Source organism: Poeciliopsis prolifica, unplaced genomic scaffold (assembly GCF_027474105.1).
Source record: "Poeciliopsis prolifica strain line A6 unplaced genomic scaffold, Auburn_PproV2 SCAFFOLD004, whole genome shotgun sequence".
Taxonomy (NCBI): domain Eukaryota; kingdom Metazoa; phylum Chordata; class Actinopteri; order Cyprinodontiformes; family Poeciliidae; genus Poeciliopsis; species Poeciliopsis prolifica.
Window position 1 is genome coordinate 11,470,886 of NW_026562379.1, and position 26,866 is coordinate 11,497,751.

Consider the following 26,866-nt stretch of genomic DNA (forward strand, 5'->3'; position numbering starts at 1 on the left):
AAAGAAAACCCCAGAATTAGTGTCTGAGAACCAAATGTTGCATTAGACTAACAAATGTCTAATTTATTGGTTCTTCTGGATTGTATTTTGCCTGACAGTTATTTTAAGGCTGTGCTTCTTTCTTTCGCTGGTGAATATTTTGCTACCATTCTTTTTTTTTTTCTTCCACCCAATTTTCTGTTAATATTTTTGTTTGCAGAACTCTGAGAACAACCAGCTTCTTCAGCAATTACCTTGTGTGGTTTACTCTCCGTGTGAAGGGCGTCCTATCAGCAGTCTTTACCCATGAATCTCTAACCGATTGACCTCAAATGAGAGACTGTTTAAAGGCTCATGAAATCTTTGCAGGTGTTTTGAGTTAATTTGCTGATTAGGGTGAGACATCAAGAGTTTCCATTGATGACGTTTGTCACAGTATGTAAATTTTCAGAGACACTGAATTGTGGGTTTTCATTTTCTGCAAAACAAGAAAAAGACTGTGTTTTCTGATTATTAAGAGTGTTTCTTTTCTTTCCTGCTCATTAGAAGTGTTCTCTTGCCATCAGGACCATGAACTGTTGCAAAGACTGGATCGGTATGCACTGTTCCCTATTTTTTGCCTTTGCCTCATTGTTTCAAATAGGACATTGTGAAAGCCTAGTAAGAAATGATTATCATACAGGACATGTTTATTGTTTGTTCTGGCTGTCTCCTGAGATTTATCCAAAACACAGACTTACTGACCCAACTCTGCTCTGCATTGTTTGTTTTTAATTCCACCCAGCCAGACATAAAGTTTAGCTCAACATTTTTTGGGCTACGAATAAGCCCCTTTATTGGTGCCTCATGCTGTAAAATTGGATTCTTAGCTTTCTTACCCGTGGAATCAGAGTTGCTGCAGAAGAGTTATGTTTAAAGCACATTCCTGCTCAGCCAAGAAAAGTTACTTTGCACTCTTGAAATCTGTTTTATGCTCACTGACAACAAAAGTTTAAAAGTGAATACAAGATGACACAAATACTGGATCTGTGTCATTTTACCAATCAGGTGAATAACAGAGTTTTCAGATACTGGTGGTCTGGGTGTGGACTTTACTCAGGCCTGCTTGCAAATAGACTGACGGATGATCAAGGTATTTATAAAATTGAAAGATGAAATAAAGTGCCTTTCAGGTTTTTTAAGAGTGGCTCAGTGTGACCACGTTACATCAGCAAGAGTAAGGAGGTCTTTGTTAGATGTTCAGCTTTGTGTATTGTTTTGTAACCTAACTTTTCTCCACAAGTATATCCCTGATTTAACTGGTTTAATTCGTGGTCTTCATCATACCGTTTCTTCTTCTGAAACGATTATGCGGGTGACTTTTCTTACTTGGGACCCGAACATTTCATTTCCATGAAACGCAGTATGAATGTGCTTTTATTTTGGAGGCCTCGCGGAAGTAGTTGTAATATAACTGCGTTTGACGCCATCAGAGAGAGCGCCGCTCCCACTCGGTGCTCCGCTGCTTGATCAGAGAGGCGGAGCTCGGTCCAATAAATTCCTCTTTCAAAGCAGTTGTGAGCTCAGTTGTGCTCAGGTTAGCGGGAGTAAACACACGTTGTTTCTCACGTTATATTACGCTCGAGAAACCGTCGTTTCTCGATTGGACTTAAGTTCGTAACGGACCAATATAGGGTTGCAGTATCACCTGGGCGATAAGTCGAAGAAGAAAAACGTCATACAAAAGGTAAGCAGAACCGTTTGTAAACTTTGTCTTGGAAATGTAAAGGTTAAGGAAAATGTCATGTGCCTTTAAAACTGTTGCTTAAGCTAAAGTGAGCGTATAAAGTTAACTTCTTTTTTTTCCCTCGACTTTTAATGTGCCAATTTTTCTATGATTTCAGTCTGCGTTTTGCATCGAGCAGCCATGTGTTTTAACACTAACCCACAAACGTCTTTTGTTGTTGTTAAAGTAAACAGTTGCCTATAGACGTGACTTGAATTGTTATTGTTCAAAGAGAAAGTGTGCTCCACCTCTTGAGGAGCTTCTTCGACCCCCCTGCTGTTTTCACGCATTGTTTTAATTAATGGCTTGAAGGATGGTCAGGGGAAGCTGTTGGCCTTTGTAATTTACTGGAGCAAACCCAAGTTTTCTGAGAAATTAGCAGGGTCGGTCCCAGCTTTTATAGGGCCCTGAGCAGCAATTAATTTGGGTTCCCACTTCTTCCAGATAACTTCCCTGTCAGAGCTTCACACATAACTGCTCTCATAAAATGTCTGTGATTGATCATATACATGTTTTAGTATTTTCTAAATTGGTGCTAATCTGGTATTTTTTCTTTGCCCCCAACCACAAATCTCTAAAGATCTGACACGTTGATACAAAGTTTAACTAACTGTAATTTCTCTTTAAGAACTTTGAAGTATTGTTTCATGGTTGGAAAACATGAATGTCTTAAAAAAATAAAAGGGTTCTTTACAAACTCTTAAGAACAATCTCTCCAGCTCTGAATCTAAAAGTATAACTCAGCTAGTCACAACGTATTTTCTTTACTCCTTAATAAAATGACTTGCATCTTCATAATTTTTTTAACACCTCAAAATACAAAATGTTCGCCATCTTACAACATCTTCATTTTTCTACATGATTGATTAAATGACTGTAGTCCGAGATATTTCAGTGGAAATTGATCTGTTTTATGAGGCTTAGATTATTAAAACATTCAATAATGTACTGTAGCTGTGTATGAGTCTTATGAAAAGTCTTTCTACAATTAGTCATTATTTATACTGGGAGCAGAGGTGATGTCACACTGTGAAAGTAGAAGGTGTTAAGTGACTGGATGGAAACAGAATTCCCTTATCCTAAAAAGAGAAAATAATGACAGATGGTGTTTTTTAAAGCGTCTTTAGCCTTTTCTTTATTGGTTATTATAGTTTTCCCTTTAGACTAAGTAGACTCTTAATTTATAAAAGATTGACATAATTTCTAAATCCTGCATATTTCATGAGACACAATTTAACTCTTCAAAAGAGTTAAATGAAACAACTTTAGGTGTAATGTGTTTGCTTTTCATTTCACATGTTGTAGCAGACTAAATAACCAGCTGCCATATCTTAATTTGCTTCACTTTCCCATTCAGATTTACTAAATGGGAAATGATCAGATTTTTAGTATCTAACATGTTGGAGAGAGTGTAAAAAATTGCGTAAGAAGTCTTGGTACCTCAAACTGACCATGATGCAATAGGTTTTTCGTGATGAAGCAGACCAGTCACCATGTGACCTGGTAAATATAACTTGAAAATATCATATCTAGTGAGTCTCTTAGAAAAACTATTGGAAAACAAACTGCTTCAGTTGGAAACTCTGGGCATTTTTATTACTTTTGGGGCTGACCTTGTTCTTCAGTTTCCCATTAAAGGCATTCACTTAAGGGGGCATCATTTAGTTTTTCCTAGAGGAAAGATATCATCTAAAAGGCAAACAAACCAAGCATGTTGTTGCATGTGGGTGTTACACAAGACAAGCAGCAATGTTTGCAGTAAAGCTGAGGGTCCTTCCATTACTCATCACCGGCAGGCATTAAGTCTGGCTCTTGTGACCATATTTACTTTGCTTAAATCAGTGGAGCAGGCTGAAACAAGTTTCCTAAGATGGCCCTAAAGATTTAGTATAGCCTAGTAAAACAAACAAAAAAAACCTTTTAGTGCAGGTCTGTTGTCATCACTCTGATTCAGCTGTGCTAAGTAAAAGGTTTTGCTCAAAGGACGACGAGGAGCGCATGTGATAATTAACTATTGCCAAGAAAACCAGAGATATGTAAAAGGAATGGGTGACCATATAGAGTTTGAGAAATTTCTTCTATGGGGAACAGCATAATCAAAAACCTCATTCATTGCTTTTATTTCTGTCCTTCAAGGTGCTCCAGAGGTCAAAATGAAGTGTGTCTCCTTACTTTGCCTGTATGCACTGGTGACCCTTTGCGCCCATAAGGGCGTGCTGTCAGCAGCCCCCTCGTACGGCGAACGCGGCTCCGATCTGGGCATACAGGTGTTCCAGCAAGTAGTCCGCTCAAAGCCTCTCGAGAACGTGGTGCTTTCACCCCATGGAGTGGCTTCAATCCTCGGCATGCTGCTGCCTGGAGCCCAGGGGAAAACGAGGAAGCAAATAATCAGTGCACTGCGTTACAAGAAAAATGGTAAGGAGGGTTTTAGACAGAGGAATTTGGTGTTGAGGCCTTTATGATCTGAAATCACTATTATTTAACATCAATCCAAAGATTAAATACACTTGTTGTACACAGGTCCTTATAAGATGTTGAAGAAGCTGCACAAAAACCTGACCTCCAAGTCAAACCAGGACCTTGTGCAAATTGCCAATGCCATGTTCAGCCAGAACGGTTTTCCAATGGAGAAGACCTTTATGGCAACCAATAAAGCAAACTTCCAGTGTGAGAGCCGGAACCTGGACTTCAGCAACCCCACTGCAGCAGCTGATTATATTAATCAATGGGTCAGCAATAAGACCAAAGGTAGGAGTCATACGTGGTACAGTCCTCACATTTCTTTTGAAGACGACTGATTAAGATGTGTTGCTTTGTGTTACGGATATAAGTAGAATTGGCAGTTTTAATGCATTACAATGTCTTCTGTTAGAGTAAGGTTTTTCTTTAGGACAGCAATTAATTATTATTTTAGTAATGTATGCATTATTCTGTGGATGAATTGACAAATCTTATAAAAAAGTATTGCTGTTCTAATTTTTTTTTTTATTAAAATTTTTTAAAAAATTTTTATAAATACATTAAAATATGCAAATAAACAAAACAGGTGAGGCTACTTGGAGTTTTGGGTAGAACATTATTGCACAGATTTTTATTTCTGAAATGCAAAACTTTTACAGTTTAGGCTTATTTGCTGCCGTGAATGTGTTCTTTCAGCAAATACACTTTTTTTTTTTTTAAGTTTATAATTGTTCAATTACTAAATTAGTTGCAGATTATTCCAATCAATTCATCAGGATGAATTGATTAATCATTTCAGCCTTAGTTTCCTGTAGGGGTGGCACCCTTTTCTGTTTAAGACTCTTATTTTGAAATGAGAAGGAAAGTAGTTCACCAATTGTTCTGTGGTGTTGACATGGTCTACTAATATTACTGAGCTGCCTACTAATATTGGATTATAAAATAATCCAAGAACCCACTATTGATGTTAAATCATAATGGCAACACATTATTTGTGGTTTAAAGAAGGTGCAATAACAAATCAGATTTAATTGATGTTTAAACACTTTGATAAGTGTTACCATCATAGCTCTTCTGCTAATGTTAGTTATCTTTTTAAAAAGCTGGTGAATATCCTTTAACACAGTTGTTGATGATCTCTGTTTCAAGATCTAAAATCTTTAGACCAATCAAACCTGAACTGGATGATTCTATGTTTCAGACCTCTGCTGCAGTTTAGTAGTCCATATGTGGAGGCTGTTAGCCCTCAAAGCAGTTTGAATCCTGCCTTTTACATTTGTGCTTTTTCTGTCTCGAGCAGAAAAAGCACAGAGATTCTCAAACACATTTTGGAATTTGCATTCTTTAATACACAGTGTGTGATTTAGGAAACCTTTTTTGTGAAAAGCAAAACAGAAAAAAACAAGACAAAACAGGATGTTTAGTAAAATATTGCTGAAGTTTAATTCCTTTGAACCCAATTTTTTGTATTTCCTGTCTAGAAAGGCTGGTTGTTACAACACTAGTTTTTAACAGTACTGATCTAACATTTCAACATTAAGAGTCTTTCAAGTAACACTCATGCCTCTTATTGTTCTGCCTTCATTTATCAACATTCATCATCTCTGGACTATTATTCATAAACTACTCAGCAAACCTTTTGTCCGATGAGTCTGCAGTATCACTTCCTCTTCCAACATGAGTTTAATACAAAACAGTGCTTTTTTTTCTTCTTTTATTAGTCAAACTTTGTTGATTACCATTGTGTATTTGGGCAGGCCACATCACCAACTTGATCAAACCAGACATGCTGGATTCAACTCTGACCCGTCTGGTCGCGCTCAACTCGATCTACTTCAAAGGCTCGTGGAAGTCGGGTTTCCAGCCCAACAACACTAAGATGGGGCCTTTCACTGGCGGTGATGGAAATGTATACAAAGTTCCAATGATGTCCCAGCTGTCCATCTTTAACTTAGGTGAGTGAGCATGCTCAGAAGCAGCTGGAGTTCATTATGAGAGGATGACATGCAAACACACCGTGAATGTGCCAAATTTATTTATTTATATATTTTTGTAAAAAGTCTCTATATTCCCGTTAACAATTAATCAGTTCCTAGCTTTGTTTCAAAAATTTATCATGATTAATCAGATTAATTGAAACATTAAATTATTTTGTTGATCTCAACTTGGAGTGAGAAAAAAGTGCCCTTTTATTTTTGAAGCCTGATCAGACACCTTGCAAGTATAAATGTTCACTTCAGATTTATTTAATTATGTTTTACTACATTAATATTATTCTTTTGGTGGAATGCCAGTCAGGATGTGATTCCAGATTGTGGTGTGTTGTAAAGAACTGCAGGCCAAGACGTGTCGCATGCACAGGATGTTTTTAGTTATGTGTGAAATGCAATGATGCACGAGTCAGTCAGCTATATTTAGACATGTCAGAGCTGTGGTGACACAGTGAGTGCGGGGGATAGATTCTCATCCAGCCACTGTAATAAACTGAGGCCATGTTCATTTGTAAAGCACAAGATTCCCTCATTTCTGCTGTAGATACAACATTCAGCACTTTTAGAGAGGTCCCCAGAACACCGGAGTCTTTACAACACCAAATATTTTATCAGCATTTGTTTTTATGGATTGTCAAAAACTATGAAGTCGAAGGAAAGCGTAGTTTATCCAATTAAAAAGAGGACACAAAAGACAGTTTATTTCCTAGCTATTTATATCTGCTTTTATAATATTAGAACCTCATTAAAAAAAAAGTTTGCAGTTTTGACTAATAAATCTGAGCTTGTGGCAAAAGCAAGCTAGTGTTGAGATTTTAATGCCCTTTTACGCCCAAATTAATATATCCTTTTAATTTTTGTTGCTTGAGATCCTGACATTTATATTTAAAAAAAAATCTCTAAGCACTGTATGGATACATTTCCCAGCTCTTGGTGGTTTTCTAAGTCATAAAGTTCAAGTATTTAAAATGTAAATTGTTATTCTCATCATAAATCATTGGAATCTCTTATTAGCCTAGTTCACAGTAGAAATATAATTCCTATTCTATAATCGTGAATATGGTTTAAAAAGTGAGGAGTGCAGGACTTTAGCAGAATTCAGAAAATCAGTTGGAGCAAAACTGGAAGTTTAACTTCAATAGCACTAACACCTGGGTTAATTTGTTGACCTGCTGTAGTTTGTCAAATGAACACAATAAATCAGATGCTGATTTCTTTTCAATTTCTGAACTTTTAAGCTGATCCTGTAAGTGAGAAAACTCACTACTTGCATATTTTAGGTAACCTTGTGGCGTTTGTTGAAGCGGAGGTTTTAAAGTTGAAAAAGTCAATTTTCACAAGAACACTGATGGATGCAATTCTCTGCTGGACAATCAGAGCTCCCATTTTTATAGCAGCTAGGATGATGATGTATGTAGGATGTATAATCCCAAAGCTGGCTGGAATGGGAGTCGGAACCAAAATTAATGGAAACAGATAAAGCTTCCTGACACTGGGAAATTTTGCAAGTTCAGTATATTAAATTGATTCACATTTTTTCCTCACTCCTCTTTGTTCCCTTTATTTATTTATTTTTTGACGACTTTATTTCTAACAATAAACATTTTTGATGCTTCTTAGATATGTGTCTTTTTATGACCATTTGTCCTCCACAAGTAAAACTTTTTTTAGCACCTTTCAAGATAAAAATCAAGTGCTACAGCAAACAGAAGAGAAAATGCACAAGACAAAATTAAATTGGAGATTTCAAGAGATTACATATTAAAAAAAAATAATTGAGCAATTTTTTGGCATTAAGATCAATTTATGAAATGGAAGTAAAAAGGAATTAAATGATCAAACTTGATTTTAGAAGTCAGTGAGGATGTAATTTTGATCCAGACCCATTTTAGTTTCTGGCAGATGTATGTTGGTCCATTCTTTCTGGTTAAATTGTTTTTTTTGTTGTTGTTTGTGTTTTTTGAAGAGATTCTATGCCGGAACTCTCTCAATTGATTGATTAAAGATTAATCGATCTGTGCTGTGGTAAAAGCCAGACAGTCTTTGGTCTTCTACTGGCCCACCAGTGAGTTATTTTTCGTTGACAAATTAATGCCCGTTTGAGCATAAAAATAAGAAAATTAAAGCAAAAGGTTGAAATTTTCCCTGGATATTTTAGTGGCATCCTTGCTGATTCAAATCTTGATTACCTCTTCAAGGCTTTTTAAAGCCGGCCTCTTGTGAAAAGAGTCTGTTCTTCCACATCATTCCCTCTTTTTAGTCCCCCAGTGTAACTTTGCTGGGATCTATGCCGCCAAGTTAATTTTGGATCTTTTTTCAGGTTCCTCCGTCTAATTTACGGATTCCACAGATTTTTCCCCTCAACCCCCTCTAATTTTACCTGCAAAAATCTTTTTAGGGTGCTAAATCAATGCAGATGTAAAGCGTGAGATAATTGCTCTTGATAATTTAGTTCCCTTCCTTTTAATTGCTAATATTCGACTGGAGAAAGCTTTATATTAAGTATAATAAACTAGTATTCTGTTTGTTTTTTGTAATCTCTTCACAAGCTAACTTCTAAACCTTCTTATGTTCTTAGGCATGGCCGCCACTCCTCAGGGGATCAAATACCAAGTGATTGAGCTGCCTTACCGTGGCAACACCATCAGCATGCTGATCGCCGTCCCCAACGATAACACGCCTCTGTCCAGCGTCATTCCACACATCAACACAGCCACTGTGCAGAGCTGGGTCAAGCTCATGCACATGAGGAAAGTCCGCATACTCATTCCAAAGTAAGTCTGAAACGTAAACAAACGCACCTGTAACTGTGGCTTTTGGTGACATGAACAACAACTGCATGGTTCTGTTTGCTTGTAGGTTTTCGGCAGATGCAGAGGTAGACTTGAAAGCTCCTCTCTCTGCATTGGGAATCGCAGACATGTTCAGTCAGTATGCAGCCGACTTCACACACCTCAGTGAGTGAAAGCCTGACAGTGACGCATACACACTAGTAGGATGAATGTGTTTGAAGCAGGTTCATTTAGGTATGAGTAAGTGTAAAAACCTGAGGAGAAATGTTGCCTAATCACTGTGGAGAGCCAGTAAGAAGTTGACATAGTTTCACTGCTCAGTGTGAAAACTGAATCAGGGTAGGCCTCGGGAAATGAAAGGTTCTAGTGCCATCATGTGGTGGTATAGGCAGATCTGCCCTTTAAGTTGTTGGGTTTTTTTTGTTTTTGTTTTTTTGTTTTTTTTTTTACAAAAAAGAGAGGTGGAAACTTTTGTTCTTGTGGCTTGAAGTAATTGTTTTACAGGAAGTCATTATTTTGAGGTAAGATGAACTGCTGTTGTGCTCCCAGGTACCAAGCCAGTATACGTATCCAAGGCTCTGCAGAAATCCAAAATCATTGTAAATGAAGAAGGGACGAAGGCAGCATCTTCCACCAGTAAGTATACCTGATTGGTGTTTTTTCTGACCAGACATAAATCTGTGTGGTTTACACCCAGTACTGGTTTAAACGCCGCACTAACCTGAGTTGTTGTGTGTGTTAAGCTGCTATCTTCATGGCTCGCTCCTCTCCCTCTTGGGTGACTGTGGACAGACCTTTCCTGTTCCTCATCAGACATAACCCAACAGGTTTGCAGTTTTATTCGCGAATCATAGATGAGTTCATTTTAGAATTGCATTGGCAGTATCTAATATTTGTGAACTGTCTATTTCTGTTTCCAGGAACCATCCTGTTTATGGGTCAGATCAACAAACCATGAAGCCCACCTTCAGTTCCTGTTAGCTCATCTAGCAGCACCTGATATGCTTACACACTGTCATGCATGAACACACAAGCACACAGATGTGCTGTGGTTGTTGACTTATGAACAATGTGGGCATACATTTGTCTTAAATATTGCTTTTTATGTTGATTTTTCTGCAACACATAACATGCATTCCAACATGTTTTTGCAGTCTAAGTTTTCCTGCTGTTTTAATTTTGTGGTGTACTTTTTTGGCTTTATCCCTTTTTTAAATGACTTTAAATGTCACATGTAATTTCTTAACTCTGGAGTATGACGATCTTTTTATTTATGGTGTCTTTGTTTCAGTTTAAACTTTTCTATCTCTAGTCATGTAACTCTGGTTTGCCTGTTTCCCTCTTTTGTTACAGTGATATCATCAAGACTTAAAGAGTGCATTATTGCCCTTTTTAAGTTATTTTCTCCTTACCGAGAAGATCTTCTGTTCCTTCACATGTGGAAACAAAATTAAACTGCATAAATTTATAACGTCAGTAATTTGTGACTTGCTGTTATTGTGGTTAAACATTTTAATTGGAGAAGGGTTTAATGATTATTTCTCTTGACTGTTTCTTGAGCAATGGTGTCAATTTATGCAAAAATATCAGACAAGACTAAACCTTAAAATGGTTGGATGATCAAATTGGGAATCGATCACATCTGTACTGAACCGAAGCACATTGACTAAGAAAAACTCGTTAGAGAAGCAGAAAAGAAAGCCGTGCTTCTCAAACATGAAGAAGCAAAGCATCCCTTATTCACTGAGAAAGCATTCCCACTGTAAACTCTTACTGCCTCTATTTCAGTATGATGGACCCACTTGAAGTAGTACAATCTCGTGTAAAAAGAAGAGAATTAATGGTTTCAAGCATTTTTTACAAGTATAAATTTGAAGTTTACCATTTGTATCCGGTTCCCTTTAACGCCTCTATGTCAACTTTCTTCAGAAGTCACTGAATTAGAAAATGAAATTAATTAATATAAATGTGTGTTAAACATAAGAAATGGAAAACTAGCAAATCATCCCGAACTGTTTCTTAAATAAAGAGGTGGCAGCAGAGAAGCTGATGAGAAGATAAATCCTATTTATGGGTGAGATCAGTCCTGGTAGGAGGAACCTGCCTTCAAAAGATTGCTTACCTATAAGTAAAGCAACCTGAACCATACAGCCTGAATACCATCAGACTGGTGTGAAGATATATAAATGTACAACACACTTTTCAGTTCAAAAACCTGCGTACATTGATTCCTTCCATTATGCATGCATTATGTTCTACTTTGTTTATCACAAAAACACTTAACATTGAGGTTGCAATGTAACAATATGTGACAACAGGCTTAAGGAAGGAAAACTTTTCAGCAAAACGCTGAACACTGAATTTTTCTAGTAAAGTCTGACAATCAGAGGTGCGGTTCTGGCAAGAAACTGTCAAATGTACCATATTTTGTTTCCCATGCTCAGTTTCTGGAGAAGAGTACTCAAATATAGATCCATTAAGCTTTGATCTACAGATATAAAGGTTTGATCATTATATGTTTTTTTTTGTTTGTAATGATGTAATCAGAGAAAAAAAAATGTCTGCAAATTCTGGTGATAAATTAATAAAAGTATATCTTCTTATAACATTAACAATGAGTATGTAAACATACATAGACAGCAAATTAAACCTGACCTGAAAATGAGGTTAGAAATTTGTCATGGTAACGCTTCAGTATGTGACAATTTACAACAACATAGCAAATAAAACACTGACCACATGTTATGTTGGTAAGTAACAGCATGTCAGTGAGTCAGATTGCTTTTACTGGAAAGTCTGGAAACTATCGTTAAAAAGTAGCTGATTTAGTCTATGCTCTATATCTTTTTTTTTTTTTTTTTTTTTTTTTTTTTTTTTTTTTTTTGCTACAAAATCCATGTGCTGAATTTTTTGTTTGTAGCCTTCCGGAGGCAATTACGGCAATCCGATTGCGCCCTCTAATGGTCTTTACGGTAAACCTGACAGGGGCGCTGGGTGTCAGCTGATCCTACTCTGCTGGCGAGTGAGGAGGAAAAAATCCTCTGAAGGAAAACAGTGGTAGCTAGGTAGGCGAACCATGGCTGCAGAAATTCATTCGAGGCCCCAGACCTCCAGACCAGTCCTCCTGAACAAGATCGAGGGACACTCGGACGCGGTTAACGCGGCCGTTTTAATCCCGAAGGAGGATGGAGTGATCACGGTCAGCGAGGACAGGTGAGTCCGAGGAGTCAAGCTAACAAGAGCTAGCGGGCTAGGTCTATTTACTGGTTATTAGTAAATGGACTTGGTGAAAGGAGGGGACTGAAACGGAGAAGGCAGCGTTATTGACGCCTCACTGAAACAGCTTTTGTTTGGGAATTGGATAAAGAGCTAACGCTTATCCTCAGTTTAGCTTTGGCGCTAAATAGCAACCGGTTTGTGTTCGTCGCTTTTAAAACAGTTTGAACAAAGATAGTGACATTTGGAAAGCTGGCTGTAAAGCTGGCTGTAAATATAAACCCTCCAAACGGTCTTCTGCATCTGGTTTTTATGATTTAAAGAGCAAAAATATTTTTGCATAAAAATGTGTAGTAAAATTATATTATGGCAAAACAAACTGATGGGCATCACATTGCATATTTGCAATGCTAGTTGATGGTCACAACATTTACAGCTCAGTTCATGTACTGAGCTGAAAACGAACGTCGCACTCTCCTGATCAGCACCTGAATGCATCACGGTAACAAAAACTCACCGCTTGGTCTCACTTTGACCCGACCTACATAATCTTAGCAGGGTAGATTTTTCTGTGGATTAGTCTGAGAAACTGTCACACTTGATTACAAACAGTAAAGGAAGCAAAACCTCCTCCTTTCAAAACATTAACGTCACACACCAAACCCTCTTGATCAGTAGGAAAAAAGGAGAAGTAGTGGCATGGCCGTGCAGCAGGTTGCTTGATGAAATTGGTTTTGACTGCTGCTGCTTTAGATAAGACAACGACATCACTGGCTTTAGTTGTTTTTGTTGTCTTGGAAGAACCAGGACATTTTCAAAGAAAATAAGGATGGATTCCAGCCAAAGTCCAGACTTAACACCACAGAGAATCTATGAGAAGAATGTCTCAGCAAACTGATATGCCCAGATATTCTTCAGATAAAAGATGAGCTTTTTTCAGCTGTAGATTAGCAAAGCTGAACATTCTCAGAAAGACTCACTGCAGTAGTTGTTGTAAAAAGTGGTTCTCTGGGGATTTCAGTCTTAAATTTTTCTATTCTTGCTGTGCATGTTTTGTCTTGGGTCTCAGCAGATTGGGTCTGCTGGGTCTCAAACTGATCTGTTTCTGCACATTTTGCCTTCAGAACCATCCGAGTGTGGCTGAAAAGGGACAGTGGTCAGTACTGGCCAAGCATCTACCACACAGTGTCCTGTAAGTTTTACTGAGAGAAACAACGGATTAGGCTTATGAATGCATGTGGAAGCAAAACATCACTGCAACTATTTCCCTCCTCAATGCTCATGTCTGCTCCTTTATCCCCGCAGCTCCTTGCTCTTGCATGTCATACCACCATGACAGCAGACGCATCTTCATTGGTCAGGACAATGGAGCAGTTGTGGTGAGTGAGCTCAAACTCTATTGGGGAAGTGGAGGACAATGTTGTTGGAATTTAAATGTTTCTTTGCTGACAGTTTTTATTCCTTTGTGCTTGTTCTTGTAGGAATTTCTCATCTCTGAAGATTTCAACAAAATGAACCACGTTAAAACATACCCAGGTGAGGACAGAAAAAAAAGTTAGGCTCATTGTGACTGAAGAAAATAAAAAAGATGTCAATGAGCCTAATTGAGAAGTTAAACAAAATGAATCCAGGGATTTTTGTTGAGTGATTATTCTACATATCAGATTCATTTCACCTCTTATGCTGGCAGCATGTTGGAGTTTCTCTGTTCAGTTTTTTTTGGACCACTATTCGCTCTGGTTTTGAATGCTGTGCAGCTGGAAAGATTTTTGCTGTACTTTTGAACAGTTGATGCTCAACTATGGCGACGAGGTATTGTTGTTACAACTGACATCAGATCATTAGTAGCATCTCAGAAGTTCCAATAACACCTTAACTATAACTCACAAAATCAGAGTAGTTGAAAGGGAGGCTTCATGGATACAGAGAGAGAAGGAGGAGGTTCAACCCTGAACACCAACTTCTGTCAGCTTTGGAACCAAACGGCCAGACGTAGATTTAAAGAGTGGCAAAAGCAAATGAGGTAGATTAGAATGGTTTCATTCAGAAATATGATTTCTGCTGCCTGAATATTGAGCTGTTGGCATGTCATGGCAGTCATGGGACCGTCATACAGCAACTCTGACTATTTGAAGATACTTAGATGATGCGAGACACAACCCCATTAATTTTTCCTTTGGGATGAATAAAGTATTTTTGACTTTTAATTTAAAGCCTTAAAGGTAAAAATCTGATTTTAGAAAGTCATGCATGTCATGAATAACTCTTACCAGCAACAAATAAATTAACATTTTACTGCAGTAGCATTAAATACGCAAAATTCCTCCTTTAATTTGAAAACATTTATCCAGTAAACCTAAGAGTTTAAGTTGTGTAAGTATTAAGATTCTCACTGATTCTCATTTAGTTTCCACACAATGCCTGTTTTTTTGAGATTGGAAATATCTAAAATTAGTTTTACTCAGAAGCCTGGAAAACACATAAAGGGATGTTCAGGGTTGGCTTTGTTGTGTGAAGCAGTTTAATCTTTTGTCCTAAAATGTGTCATTTAAAGTCATTTTAAAGTTCTCCAAACATATTTTCTCTGCCTGACAGAAGTGACTCTTTCCACGTAGAAGGTTTTCTCGTATTCTTTGCATAATGGGTTAATGGGTTGAAGTTATTGACGTTTTTTTAACTTATTGAAATATCCAAGTAAAATTCCAATAATACAACATAATTTAATGTAAAAGTGCTGCTTTCTTTTGACATTTGAGGCATTTACATTACCCTACCTGTGAAGAAATTATAAACCAAGCACGTTATCGTCATTTATTCCACTTTCTTCTCTAGATCATTGCTCCTGTGAGCTGATTTATTTAGAAATCCCAGTTTGAAGGTCATTCTGTTCTTGTCACAACTTCTGACAAGCCCAAGCAGCAAAATCCGCATGACTCACAGTGAGATTAGATAAGATGCGGTATGTGGCTATGCCTACTAATATTTGAACACACATCTGGTGGCTTTTTATTGACAAGCTGTCATTTTAATTCAATGGAGACAAAAAGAGGATCCACCAACAGATTTTAGACTAAAATCAGACAAGTTTGGAGATTAAATGTCCTGCCTGTGCGTCTCTGCTGAATATCTGGACAGTATTGTAAGTCCTGTCCAATAAAAAATATCTCACGTAGGTAATAGAAGCACAGCCTCTAGATATAACAGCTAATTATTAATCTAGGAAAGTTTGACAACTCCCTTCTTTGCTTTGCTGATGAAGTGCAATGGCGTGTTTAAAGATAAACAGTATGTTACACTTCATGTTCCTTTGTAATTGCTGTTAAAATGTGATATTTTTAACAGCTAGTGAATTAGCTTTCACTAGCTCACAAAAAGTGCGTATTTGCAGAGTTTTGGTTTGAAAACAGCTTTCAATATTGGCTGCAAACTGTTCTGAAGTTTTCACCTCTGGATAAATCCAGATTTCCAAGCACTGAGCACACATTAGTCATGAAACCTCAACTTAAGCTGGTACATCTGGGTTTGATTTTCTTGAATGATTAAATGCTTAATCATAATTTCTAAGATGATACATTTAGAGTCCACTGGGTTTACGTTCTTGTTTATTAGAATTTATGTAGGTCTTAATTTTAAATATTTATGATCTTGAGCATGAATTTTATTCCTATAAAATGCTGAAATGCTCCTCGTATAATAGAAATAATATAAAATGGTTGAATGAGCTTTATTTAATCGGTTAGTGAAACTTAACTTTTTCTACAATAAACTAAGCATGCAGTGTTGTAATAAAAGTAAACTTGTTGGAACATTATCTGAAAATCTCGACTAGAAAACAAACAATATAGTCTATCAGGAAGAACAGAATATGGGCCACTCTTTCTTAACAGTTTTTGAAAAATTGGCGCAGCAAAGTTTGCTGTATAACAAAAGTATCCGTTTATGTGGTGATTGTAAGTCCAGTCCAATAAATTATTTTTTTGCAAAGGCAAGAGCTGATGTAGGCATCATAGTAGAGTGCCATTGTGTTTAAATTTAGTTGGAAGAGTGATTGCACAATATACAGTTGGGTGTATTCTAGAAGATGTTCTACATTATTACCTGACTTTGGTATTGGTCAATATGTAAGTCTGGCAAACTGGGTTCAACTTGAAGGGAATCCAAAGATCAAGAACAATGAACATACCAAATAGTCAGGAGACAGGAGCACAGCAACACGATACAGACTGCTACAGGAGGTTTTTCTGAACATAACTGTTGGCATCTACAACTCTTTGAAGAAATTCATCAAATGCCAGTTATAACATTTATTTTCCTTCAGGGGATTCTACAGTATTTTTTGAATTGAATCGAAATCTTTTATCTGTTTAGTACTTATATGTTCATTCTTATCCTGTAGCCCACCAGAACCGTGTGTCAGGTATGGTATTCTCCCTGGAGAGCGAGTGGGTGGTGAGCACAGGCCATGACAAGAGCGTCAGCTGGATGTGCACCCAGAGCGGCAGCATGTTGGGGAGACACTACTTCACCTCATGGGCCTCCTGCCTACAGTATCCTTCCATCACACGCTCTATGTGATGTGTAAGCCATAATAAAACGTAGCGCTCGTTCTGCCCTGACTTCTCGCTCAGATACGATCACGAGACGCAGCACGCCTTCATCGGTGATTACTCCGGACAGATCACTTTGCTGAAATTGGAGAAGCAGACGTACTCCACTATCACAACTCTGAAGGGCCACGAAGGTAAAGAAACAGGTTCATTAAAGGTGAATCATTGGGCATTGAAACAGTTGCCCCAGTAGTTGTAATGATGAAACATTTTCTTAATACATTAAAACATAATACTACAAATCAACTTTTAGCTCCTTCTGTGGATTTCAAATTAAATGTTAAATGATGGAAATGTAATTGTTTCCAAATATTCAAAGATTGAAAGACATGTTCATAGTCTAAATGTTACAGCTTTGATGAGAAAATGTTTATTTTGGTGGTTAAAGACTTCAGTCAACTTAGATTCTCAGCACTGCTACACTGCAAAAAGGTATGCAGGGTGTGGGAGGACTGATAAAAAGTAAAGAAAAAAATCTCTAACTGCTTCAACTTCACCTCAGGTCAGTAGTATGAAGGTTAAAAACTTAAAGGCCTGGCTGTGTTTCACAGTGAACAGAGCAGACAAGGCAGCGAAATGACCTGACCTCAACTCCATTTCAAAGCTCTGATTTATAGCTGGTAAGGTTCAGTTCAATTTAACTCTTCTGCCATGAACACTGGGCAAATATCCAGCCACAGTTTTCTCAGAACCTGGGTTAAGACTGAAAGAAATCAGTGATTTAAAACTGCAGCACATATATAATCATTCCAGAGTTTAAAAAAATTACTAATCATCTGAAATTATTGACATGTAGGGCTCTGATTGTTATTTACAACTTTATAATACTCTCATTTGTATTTGTAATGCATCAAAGTAAAGGTGCAGTTTATTCTAATCTCAAATCCTTTTTTAATATTTTAAAATATTAAGAACACACTTTTCACAAGCATTTTTTCTGTTTTAATGCATACAAAGATGTGTTTCTAAAACAACAAAAAGGGCTGAAATACAGTAATAGTCAGTAGTTTTCAAAAACCTTGAGGACATCGTAGGAAAATTCAGATCAGCTCATAAAATTTGGCTTCTGTAGAAACATTGCATTGTAATTAAATGCTTCTATTTAAAAATTGCAAGAATTTTTTAAAAAGCGGACGCTGGAAAGTCTCGTATTCTAAATGAACTGTGTAGCAAACCCTGAATTATTTATTTAAAGTTACCGTGGTCCACACCATAGAGCTTTTTTTTGCCTCTCATTGTGACTTGAATCAAGAAAAATGCTGAACAATGGGCCGTTCCTCATGAGGCTATTTAAAGACTAAACTGAGCTGCTTGGAAAGATTAAGGAAGTGAGACACAGATTCAGTAATAAAACTAATGCAGTTGGATTAATGAATCTAGTTGTTGTATTGAATATAAAAAAGGCAAATTTAATAATCCAGCTGCAGTGTGTATCCATGATCCAACACAAAAAGCAACAAGTTGGTTGGGATGACGTGTAAAAGCTGGAAAAGCCACAGCAAAAGGAAAGAAAGACAAATCTGTTCCACTCACCAAAGTTTGACAAAACCTTTGCAGTCTTCCATAAGGAATGGAGTCTGCATACATTATGTCGGACATTAAACTGAGTTGCCAAATCTTAATGGAGAACAAGAAGCACCCCCACCCACTCAAGTACAGATTCCTTTTTGGACGAGAATGATGGAAAATACTATCAGACGTGCTGCTCTGCAAACTCCCACAGCAGCCTGTTTTCAGCTTCGATCTGGCCACCGTACCGTTCTCATGCTCATCAAGCTGCTCAGTGACCATTCCATCTCTTCAGATGGGGACTGTTGTCACTGTGGAAAATTGTCCCTCATCCAGATAAATAGGCGTAATAAAGAACAAACGCATGACTCAGATGAGATTTTGTTCTGGGTTCTTGTGACAAGTGGGAATAAATGGGCGACCAGGATGTTTCGCTGTGTGAAACCGACACATCCGAGAGTTCTGGTCCAGCTTGGATCAAACATGAGCTTGTTAAAAAGCAGAGGCCTGACTCATGTGACCAGATGAAAGTCTAATATTGTCAGAAAGCTGATTCTTACCACAGCCATATTGCCCACTCTTCAGTCAGATGGACTCTCATGTTCCCATGTGCTCCGATGACACAAAACTGTCCCAGTGTTAAGCCTCCGTCTCTTCATCCGATCCAGACATGTGCTTTGATGTCTCTGATAATGCATGCTGATTGGACAGCTGCTGATTTAATTGAATGAGCTGAGTTCAGAGCTCAAGCTGTACACACACTCCGCAACAAATATTTAATAGAAATTGTGAGGCTGGCAAAATATATGGAAAGTTTAAACCTGATGTCTGTTGTCTCCCTGAACCTTTAGGTTTTTTTTTTGTTGTTGTTGTTTCATGGTGGTTCATTTCTGTAGGAGTTAAAATGTTGCCTCTAAAATGTTTAATGCTAATTATGCAGCCCCTCCAGGAAGTTGTAATCACAACTATTAATACAAATTCAGTCATCAACTTTACAGCAAATCTGACCAACCACCTTAATGTTTTCTATATTTTCTCCTTTTCTTGCCAATCGAAATGCTTTTTTTGTGAGGATCTTGTAAGGATTTGCTTCTACTGTATACACAATAGTGGGCGTAGCTGACACAGTTTCTGTATCTGTGCCCTCTTTCAGCTGTTACATGCAGATAATGTTACCTAAATAATGGTTGGTTAATCCATGCCAGTGTATCATATTGAGCTTGTTAACAAGAATAGTCATGTCGTTTTTGCCTACTTTTCATTCCTTGCTATTTAGTTAATGCCTAATTAAACCCAATCCTGTTTAATTTCTGTAGAGAAGTTGTACCCACTGTTGCTTTCCTTGTATTTAAAATAAATCTTTATTGTCACAATAGAAAGAGCAGAGAGTCAGGGAGGAGACTTTAGACCAGAGGCCAGCAACAGGATGATGATGCAGGGTCTTCTCAGGTAAGGAGGGATTAGAACTTGATGAGAAAAGGGGAAGGAAAAGTACAGCAATTTCAACTGTTCTGCAAGACCAGGATTTGTCAAAACAAAGCTTTAAAAGTTTACAACTCTGACTGCAACGTTTAAGAAAAAAAAAAGTTGCTGCAAAGTCCATAATTTTAGGTTGCATTAATCACAATACAAACATCGCAGCATCCTGGAGGGACTGATTATGGACTAAAAATATGAAACAACTGGTGAGACTGTCAGAAAAACTCCACCTCGAAGATATTTGTACTGCTTTTTTGTTTTATTGTGTACAGCTGACAGCTTACTTCAACTCCTCTCATATTAAGTAATTTCCCCAGCTTCCTCTAAAACCGAAACATTACCCTAGGCACTATGCAGTGATGCTTTGAAAAGCAGCTGGATCACAGGATCATTTCTGCCATGCAAATCAGACCACCAGCCACAGGCTGCTTCTCATCATAAGACTGCTGCAAGAGTTGAAGAGTCTTGATCATCTCTGATGAACTATTTATGAATAGCCGGTCCTTTGCTTTGATAGGAGCTGCTTGCAGTTCTCCCAGTAGACACTGGGTGGTGCCAGCGTGTCAGATCATAAATCCTTTTCTGAATAATGTTCTGGAAACCAATGGAAGCCATGTAACATTACATGTTAACGTTTTGCAGGTAGTATAGGATCCTTGTGGTGGGACCCTGTCCAGCGGCTGCTTTTTTCAGGGGCCTCAGACCACAGCATCATCATGTGGGACATCGGGGGCCGCAAGGGACGGACACTTCTCCTGCAGGGACATCAGTAAGTTCCTCTGTAGTCTGCACAAGTTCATTAGGTTTGAATCTTCTTTGGATCTGCAAAGGGTGGCCATAGAAATGCTGGTCTGTGATCCAGACTGTAAAAAAAGAAAACTCACCTGTACTTCTCTGGTTTCATCATTTCTTTGATGAGGTTTTACGATTACAGAGTCTGTAACACTAATATCTTCAAAGGCGAATCCCCTCAGAGTCGGTAACTGTTGTCTCCAGGGACTGACTTATTTTTGTTTTTGTATCTCAGTCCTCATAAATATTTCATCACCTCCCTGCCTGCCTGTCTGTTATAGACATTATCACACAAGCCTGTCAGCACTGATGAACACAGAGGAAAAGGCCATGGTGAATTCTGACATTCTGCAGCAGGATTTGCAGATAGTTTGGTCAAAGATAAAAGTTAGATGAGTAATTTCTGCAGAAATATGTTTTATCTGTAAATTAATGTAATGTTTGTCCTTTTTCTGTTATTTAATTTTTGACATTGCATTCTAAAATGTTGCCAGTAGATGTCAGTAAATTCTTCAAATGATGGGCTTAGTCTATTTTTAACTGTTGAGTTGATTTGCATAATGTGCCATTTTAAGGTTCCATAAAGCATGTATGTTTCAGGTTTTGTGTGAAATGAGCAGTAATCTATTAATCAGCTTGTAGGGATATTGGATGTGTCTTTGCTTTTACATGCGCATAATTTAAGGTAACTCATCCATCAAAGTGGGGAATATGAGAATGTCTGTTTCTTTGGAAGCCCACAAACAACAATTTTCTTGGGATTTTATGAAATTGACTAACACAAAGTAGTTGAATACAGAAATAGAAGGAGAATGACATTGCTTTTGACATTTGCATGTCATGATTTTCAGTTCTTCAAAATGAGTAAATATTTTGTAAAGCCACCTTTTAATCCTTAAAGAACAGTTATGTTAAAAGTGGACATCACACTTCTCTGATTTATTTATTTTACTTTTGCAGCTATGTATGTATGCCTTACCTTTCACTACTTTGTGTTGGCCTCTCACATAACATCCCATCAAAGCACATATGAAGTTTGTGTTTGTATTAGGACAAAATCTGACTGTATATTTTTTGTGAGCCACTATACGCCCACTTTAAAACCTTGAAATGATGTGAATCAACGGTAGAAAATAATCCAGTCTCCGTCTCCCTCAGTGAGCGCGTGCAGGCGCTGCGTTATCTCCAGTTCACAAGGCAGCTGCTGTCGTGCTCAGCCGATGGAGGCATTGCAGTGTGGAACATGGACACACAGAGAGAGGAGGTTTGCATCACTGTTGCAGCACTGACAATTATCATTTTCATGATTTGAGGAAATGTTAATTTTTTGTGTTTAATGCTTAGACTTATTGTGCACGTGTCTGTGTAGGCGCCTCAGTGGTTAGACAGTGACTCCTGTCAGAAATGTGAGCAGCCTTTTTTCTGGAACATCAAGCAGATGTGGGACACAAAGACCTTGGGACTCAGACAGGTACCAACCACACTGTCTCACAGAGGACAGGAGGCTCCAGTCACCGTCATAAATCCTGGTGATGCCAACGTGTTTGTTGTGTGTGTGTGTGTTTGTTGTGTACAGCACCACTGCAGGAAATGTGGGAAGGCTGTGTGTGGGAAATGCAGCTCGAAACGCTCCACCTTCCCGATCATGGGCTTTGAGTTCCCGGTGCGAGTGTGCGACGCCTGCTTCGATACCATCAAAGAAGAAGAGTAGGCATAGGCTTTCTCTGAATGTGTTTGTGTTTTTATTCTGTGCGACCGTGATTAAAAACGCTGTCATCGTGTGTTTGTGTGTGTGTGTGTGTGTGTGCGTGCGTGCGTGCGTGCGTGCGTGCAGCCGAACACCGTTGGCCACGTTCCACGAGGGGAAACACAACATCGCCCACATGGACATGGACCCATCCAGAGGCCTGATGGTCACTTGTGGAAGCGACCGCATTGTTAAGGTCAACAACAGAGCTTTGATACCAGATGATTCATGCGTGTTGTGGCTCTGTTTGGAACAGAGGGCCTTTGAGCCGACACTGAAGCTAAAACTAAAACTCATCCCAAGCTTTAGGAAGTTAGATGTAGAAATGAGAATTCAAGAGTTTACACAGGTTAGAATTAAGTAATCTCTGGACCAAGATGGAAATTATACTAAATTATGAACTCACCTTCTTAAAGGTGCAGTATGTAACTTTTCTAAAGAAATGTCAATTATTCTCATATATGTGCTGCTCAATGTGCTAATGGAGGAGAAATAACTTACCTTCGAAATGTAACCAAAGTTCTATTTGGATCACTTTTACATTTTAAAAATGTTGAACCATTTATTACTGCAGAAAATTGTCCTTCTACATTTAAGCCAGGGGATTTAGGCACCCATTATTAAACTTGTAATGAAAATATTTAAGTTAACTGAGCATCAATTTACCTGCAAACACTCCCCAAGAAATACAACTAGACTAAATAATTACTTTTCCACTTCCAACCAGTGTGGACTGGATCTATAAAATGACAATAATTCTACGCATCTTGATACAAGTTGTTATACAGACACACATCACCTGCTACACTTAAATCCATCAACTATTCAAGTTTATCCAGCTTGGAGTTGAAAAATATGCCTAATAGTGATAATCAGGCCAATATGCTCAGTTGCTTAATAATTGTGAATGCAGTGTTGTTTTGTTATCTCTGCATCACGCTCATGGTTTTTCTGTTTAATTGGGATTATTGTCTCAGTAATGAATCCAAACAATGATCATGTCTCGCTTTCGCTTTCCTGACACTAATGATGTCCATCTCCACAGATCTGGGACATGACACAGGTGGTTGGCAGTAGCTTAGCAACAGGTTTTTCCCCTCGCTGATTGGCCCAGCCCTCTACATGGTACCCTCGCCTGCCTCAAGCCCTCCCCCACGCTCTCAGTGTCATGGAAACCCCTCTGTACAACCCACCTCGCCTTCACGCCTGGGGTCCGCCGCTCCAGCCAGGCCTGCTCTGGGTGAACGTGTGTGAGCCCCTCCACATCTCTTCGTCTTCTTGCAACATATTTTGCTACCTGTCAGTCTGACTGATTCAGACTGTTGCTCTGATCTCAAACTGAACCCTAAGCACAATGAAAGATGGATGTGTGTGCGCGTGCATGTGTGTTCTGTTTTCTTCTGGGGGAGGAACGGTATTGCTTTAGTGTTTACACTGAATATATTGATCCTTTTTTCTTTTTTTGGGGGATAAAAGTATTTTTTTTATTATTATGATGGCACCATAAAGCTAGTGTTCACCATTGCAGACCTGCCATAGCTGTAAATATGAGCTCCCGCTACCTGCTTAATCCCAGGCTACTTTACAGAAATATTCACCTGTAAATTCTTCTCCTTTCTGCGTATAGTGGATGCTTAAAATGTTTTCTGATTTCTTTTTCACTAGCTGGCCTTAAGTCACTATCTCAGGAGCTTTTCCCATCAGTAAATTGTCACCGGTTGGACTTGGATGGTGTCAGTCGTAATGGTTCCTAAACTTTAATCTGAAGAAAGTTACTAAAACGGCCTCCTGATGGGTTAAGGGTCGTCGGTGATGTAGTTGTCAGATGTTTGCTAGGCAGCAGCTAACCCACCCTCCACCTTTTGGGAGGTGATGATTGGTTTCTGTAGTAACCAGCAAAGTCAGCAGCAGCATTGGATTGCAGGTATGCACTCAAGCTTGTGGGGTTACCTTTAGAGATCATGATTTCTCAGTTTTAGGATGTTAAAGTGCAAATTTTTCTCACAGGTGGAGGTGAATCAGACAAACAGCGAATTGAGGTTGTGGATGAGTTGGCCAGACTAACTGCATCCCCAGCTGCTGAGATGTTGACTTGTTCCTGGTCACATCTAGATTCCTGTAAAGGCCTTAAAAATAAAGATGACCCACTAAAAGCCTTCTGAGCAGTTCTTCAGCTCGTACGACTGTTCATTTTCACCATCCCTACTCAGTTGTTCCCTCCTCACACACATTTGTGCATCAGAGATGTCTCTTTGCACTGAATTGAACAAGTCAATCTTTGTGATCCACCCCATTTGTACGTTTGGATGCAGGAGTGCAGTTTTCCTGTGAATAGCAGCTGGAATCATCTAATTTCAGACTAAAACTTGCCTTATTTGTAAGTGGAAGACGATAAGAAACATTCTGCTGGAGTGGATTCATATTCTAGTTTTTGGGATCGGTGGTGTATATTTATATTTTCAGTAAAATATAATATGTGTATCCTCTGTAGGTTTTTGTTTTCTGTGCCCACATGACATCTTGATTCCCATGTAACGCGTTAAAACCGGTTCCTCCCTCACTTCCAAAGCGCATCATGCAGACTTGGTGTAAAGATGAGCCTGGTCATCAAATCCTGTCAGCTGTTTCATGTGAACGTGGATGGGATGGTTTTGTTAATAAAGTGACAGCAGAAGCTTGATCAGTTAATGCTTAGGTGTTTCATGGTATTATTGAGTTATCCTGACACTACCGTGTTTTTTTTTTTTGTTTGTTTGTTTGATTTGTTCTTTCACTTTTATTTTTTTAAATGTGAACAAACTTCCAGATCATCTGTATGTCTTTCATACCATTGGTGGAAATTGGGTTTTGAGGATGAGACGTGTCTTAAAACTAATTTGCATGATGTATTTATTATTGTAGCCACTGTTGATAGTAAAGTGGCAGGTACCAATTTTAATACAGTCTAAAATTGACAAGATTATATTTTTCTTCTTCTTCCTTGAGCATACTAATGGCCAAATTTTTCCTCAAAGCTAAAGTAGGTAGTATCTTATCTGTTGGTTTATTCATTTAATATAAATCCAAATCAGATGGTCCTGGTTAAAACTAATGGCTTGTTCAAGAGTTTATGACATCAAACATCTTTAAATATTATCTCAAAAACACCTGTTTTTAATGTTTGCTTTAATGATGATCGGATCATCATTAAAAGGTTCATGGAGGTAGAAACTCCAATGATGTTCCTGTTTGAAACAGATTCAGACAAGTAGTTTATCTGTCACTGATCAGAGTCAGTGACAGACAAAATAAAATTCTGTAGCTATATGTTATATATTCTTATATAGAACTGAATTGTGTGTAAAACATGACATTCGGGGAATTGGAGATGTTTTGAGATGGTAGAAGTCTGGTCTTTGTTCCTCTCTGACTTGCCATTAGCTTCAGCCTCTCAGAGCAACTAATCTGAATTAAGATTAAATGAGTGTGGCAAGAGAGTTGCACTCTGCAAGTAAGATATTATTTATTAATAACAAGACCTCACTTCAAAGTTCTTCAGCTCCCCTTCAAAGGACACTGAAGACTTTCACCTGTTGAACCCTTTTATCTGCCACATGCTGAAGGGGAATTGCATTAGGTTTTCATAAAGACAGCACTGTGCTACTCCAAAAATATATATATATACAAATATATTTACATATATATTTATACACCCACAGAACAATCAGTGGAGTTTATAAATGGTGAACTTGTGGATGTGAAGTTAAAGAAAGAACTCTAAATGATCCATCTTTGAGTAGAAACTAAGATCTACAGTTTAATCTCTGCCTCACATCAGTCATTTCATCCATTATTAATCATTGCATTGACTGAGGTAGACTTAAAATGCTCCTTCATGTCTTAAAGACTTAATGTGTCTTAAGCTCCTTCCACTCATGCAGAATCTGTATTCAGAACTTGTGAAAGGATCTGTTACCTCATTTCATGAAGCATCAGAAGAGGCTCCTCATAGAGCACAATGAAGGATCATTAGCAAAGCTACGGTACAATCTGGAGCCTGAAAAACCTTTCAGTCATTACTTATCGGGTCCTTGGCAGATGTGTGGGATGTTAAAGGAATGATAGATGCTGAGATTTGCTGTTTGCGGAAATAGCTCAAGGAATAGATCTTGAGATTGTGCGTCGCAGGAAGGAAGCAGTGGATTTAGTCACGTTATCACTAGTTTATGACCTCTGTCACATAATGGAAGTCACCTCTCGCATCATCTTTAGCACAAGAATAGTATTATTCTTTCTTTTTTTCCCTCCACAATTCATAAAATGTAACATAATTCTCTCTTGAAGCTACTTGTAATTGATACTTGCCATTCCAACAAGGTTGTGGTTAATGTACATCTGCAAATAACTGTATTTTTAAATGCTTTTGTTGATATTTCAGAACTGACTTGGGTCTCCATGTGCCCTGAAAGCAGAGCACTGAAGAGCATAAACCACACTTAATAAAGATATTTGATATGTTTGACTGCTGTTTGTTTTGTTTGTTTGTTTTT

At 38.1% G+C, this 26,866-nt stretch overlaps 2 protein-coding genes across 5 annotated transcripts; both read left to right on the forward strand.

The window, feature by feature from the left end:
• The first annotated feature begins 1,531 nt into the window (after nucleotides 1-1,531).
• serpine2 (serpin peptidase inhibitor, clade E (nexin, plasminogen activator inhibitor type 1), member 2) lies at nucleotides 1,532-10,463 on the forward strand. The gene is made up of 9 exons (XM_055027765.1): nucleotides 1,532-1,705; nucleotides 3,881-4,159; nucleotides 4,265-4,492; nucleotides 5,962-6,159; nucleotides 8,774-8,969; nucleotides 9,055-9,152; nucleotides 9,537-9,623; nucleotides 9,731-9,814; nucleotides 9,908-10,463. Exons 2-9 carry the CDS (start codon nucleotides 3,898-3,900, stop codon nucleotides 9,943-9,945), a joined length of 1,191 nt encoding a protein of 396 aa, XP_054883740.1. The 5' UTR covers nucleotides 1,532-1,705; nucleotides 3,881-3,897; the 3' UTR covers nucleotides 9,946-10,463.
• Nucleotides 10,464-10,586: 123 nt separating this feature from the next.
• wdfy1 (WD repeat and FYVE domain containing 1) lies at nucleotides 10,587-26,843 on the forward strand. Of its 4 annotated transcripts, none has more exons than XR_008605823.1 (14): nucleotides 10,587-11,737; nucleotides 11,973-12,200; nucleotides 13,328-13,395; nucleotides 13,509-13,582; nucleotides 13,685-13,739; nucleotides 16,600-16,750; nucleotides 16,832-16,944; nucleotides 20,441-20,567; nucleotides 21,749-21,854; nucleotides 21,960-22,061; nucleotides 22,167-22,297; nucleotides 22,425-22,533; nucleotides 23,383-24,261; nucleotides 24,345-26,843. XR_008605823.1 is itself a non-coding variant. In XM_055027764.1 (13 exons), exons 2-13 carry the CDS (start codon nucleotides 12,064-12,066, stop codon nucleotides 23,440-23,442), a joined length of 1,233 nt encoding a protein of 410 aa, XP_054883739.1. In that variant the 5' UTR covers nucleotides 10,587-11,737; nucleotides 11,973-12,063; the 3' UTR covers nucleotides 23,443-26,843. The 4 variants fall into 4 exon arrangements, 1 of the variants encoding a protein (XP_054883739.1); XR_008605822.1 differs by having other exon boundaries at nucleotides 23,383-23,583; nucleotides 24,003-26,843; XR_008605824.1 differs by having other exon boundaries at nucleotides 23,383-23,583.
• Nucleotides 26,844-26,866: the final 23 nt, after the last annotated feature.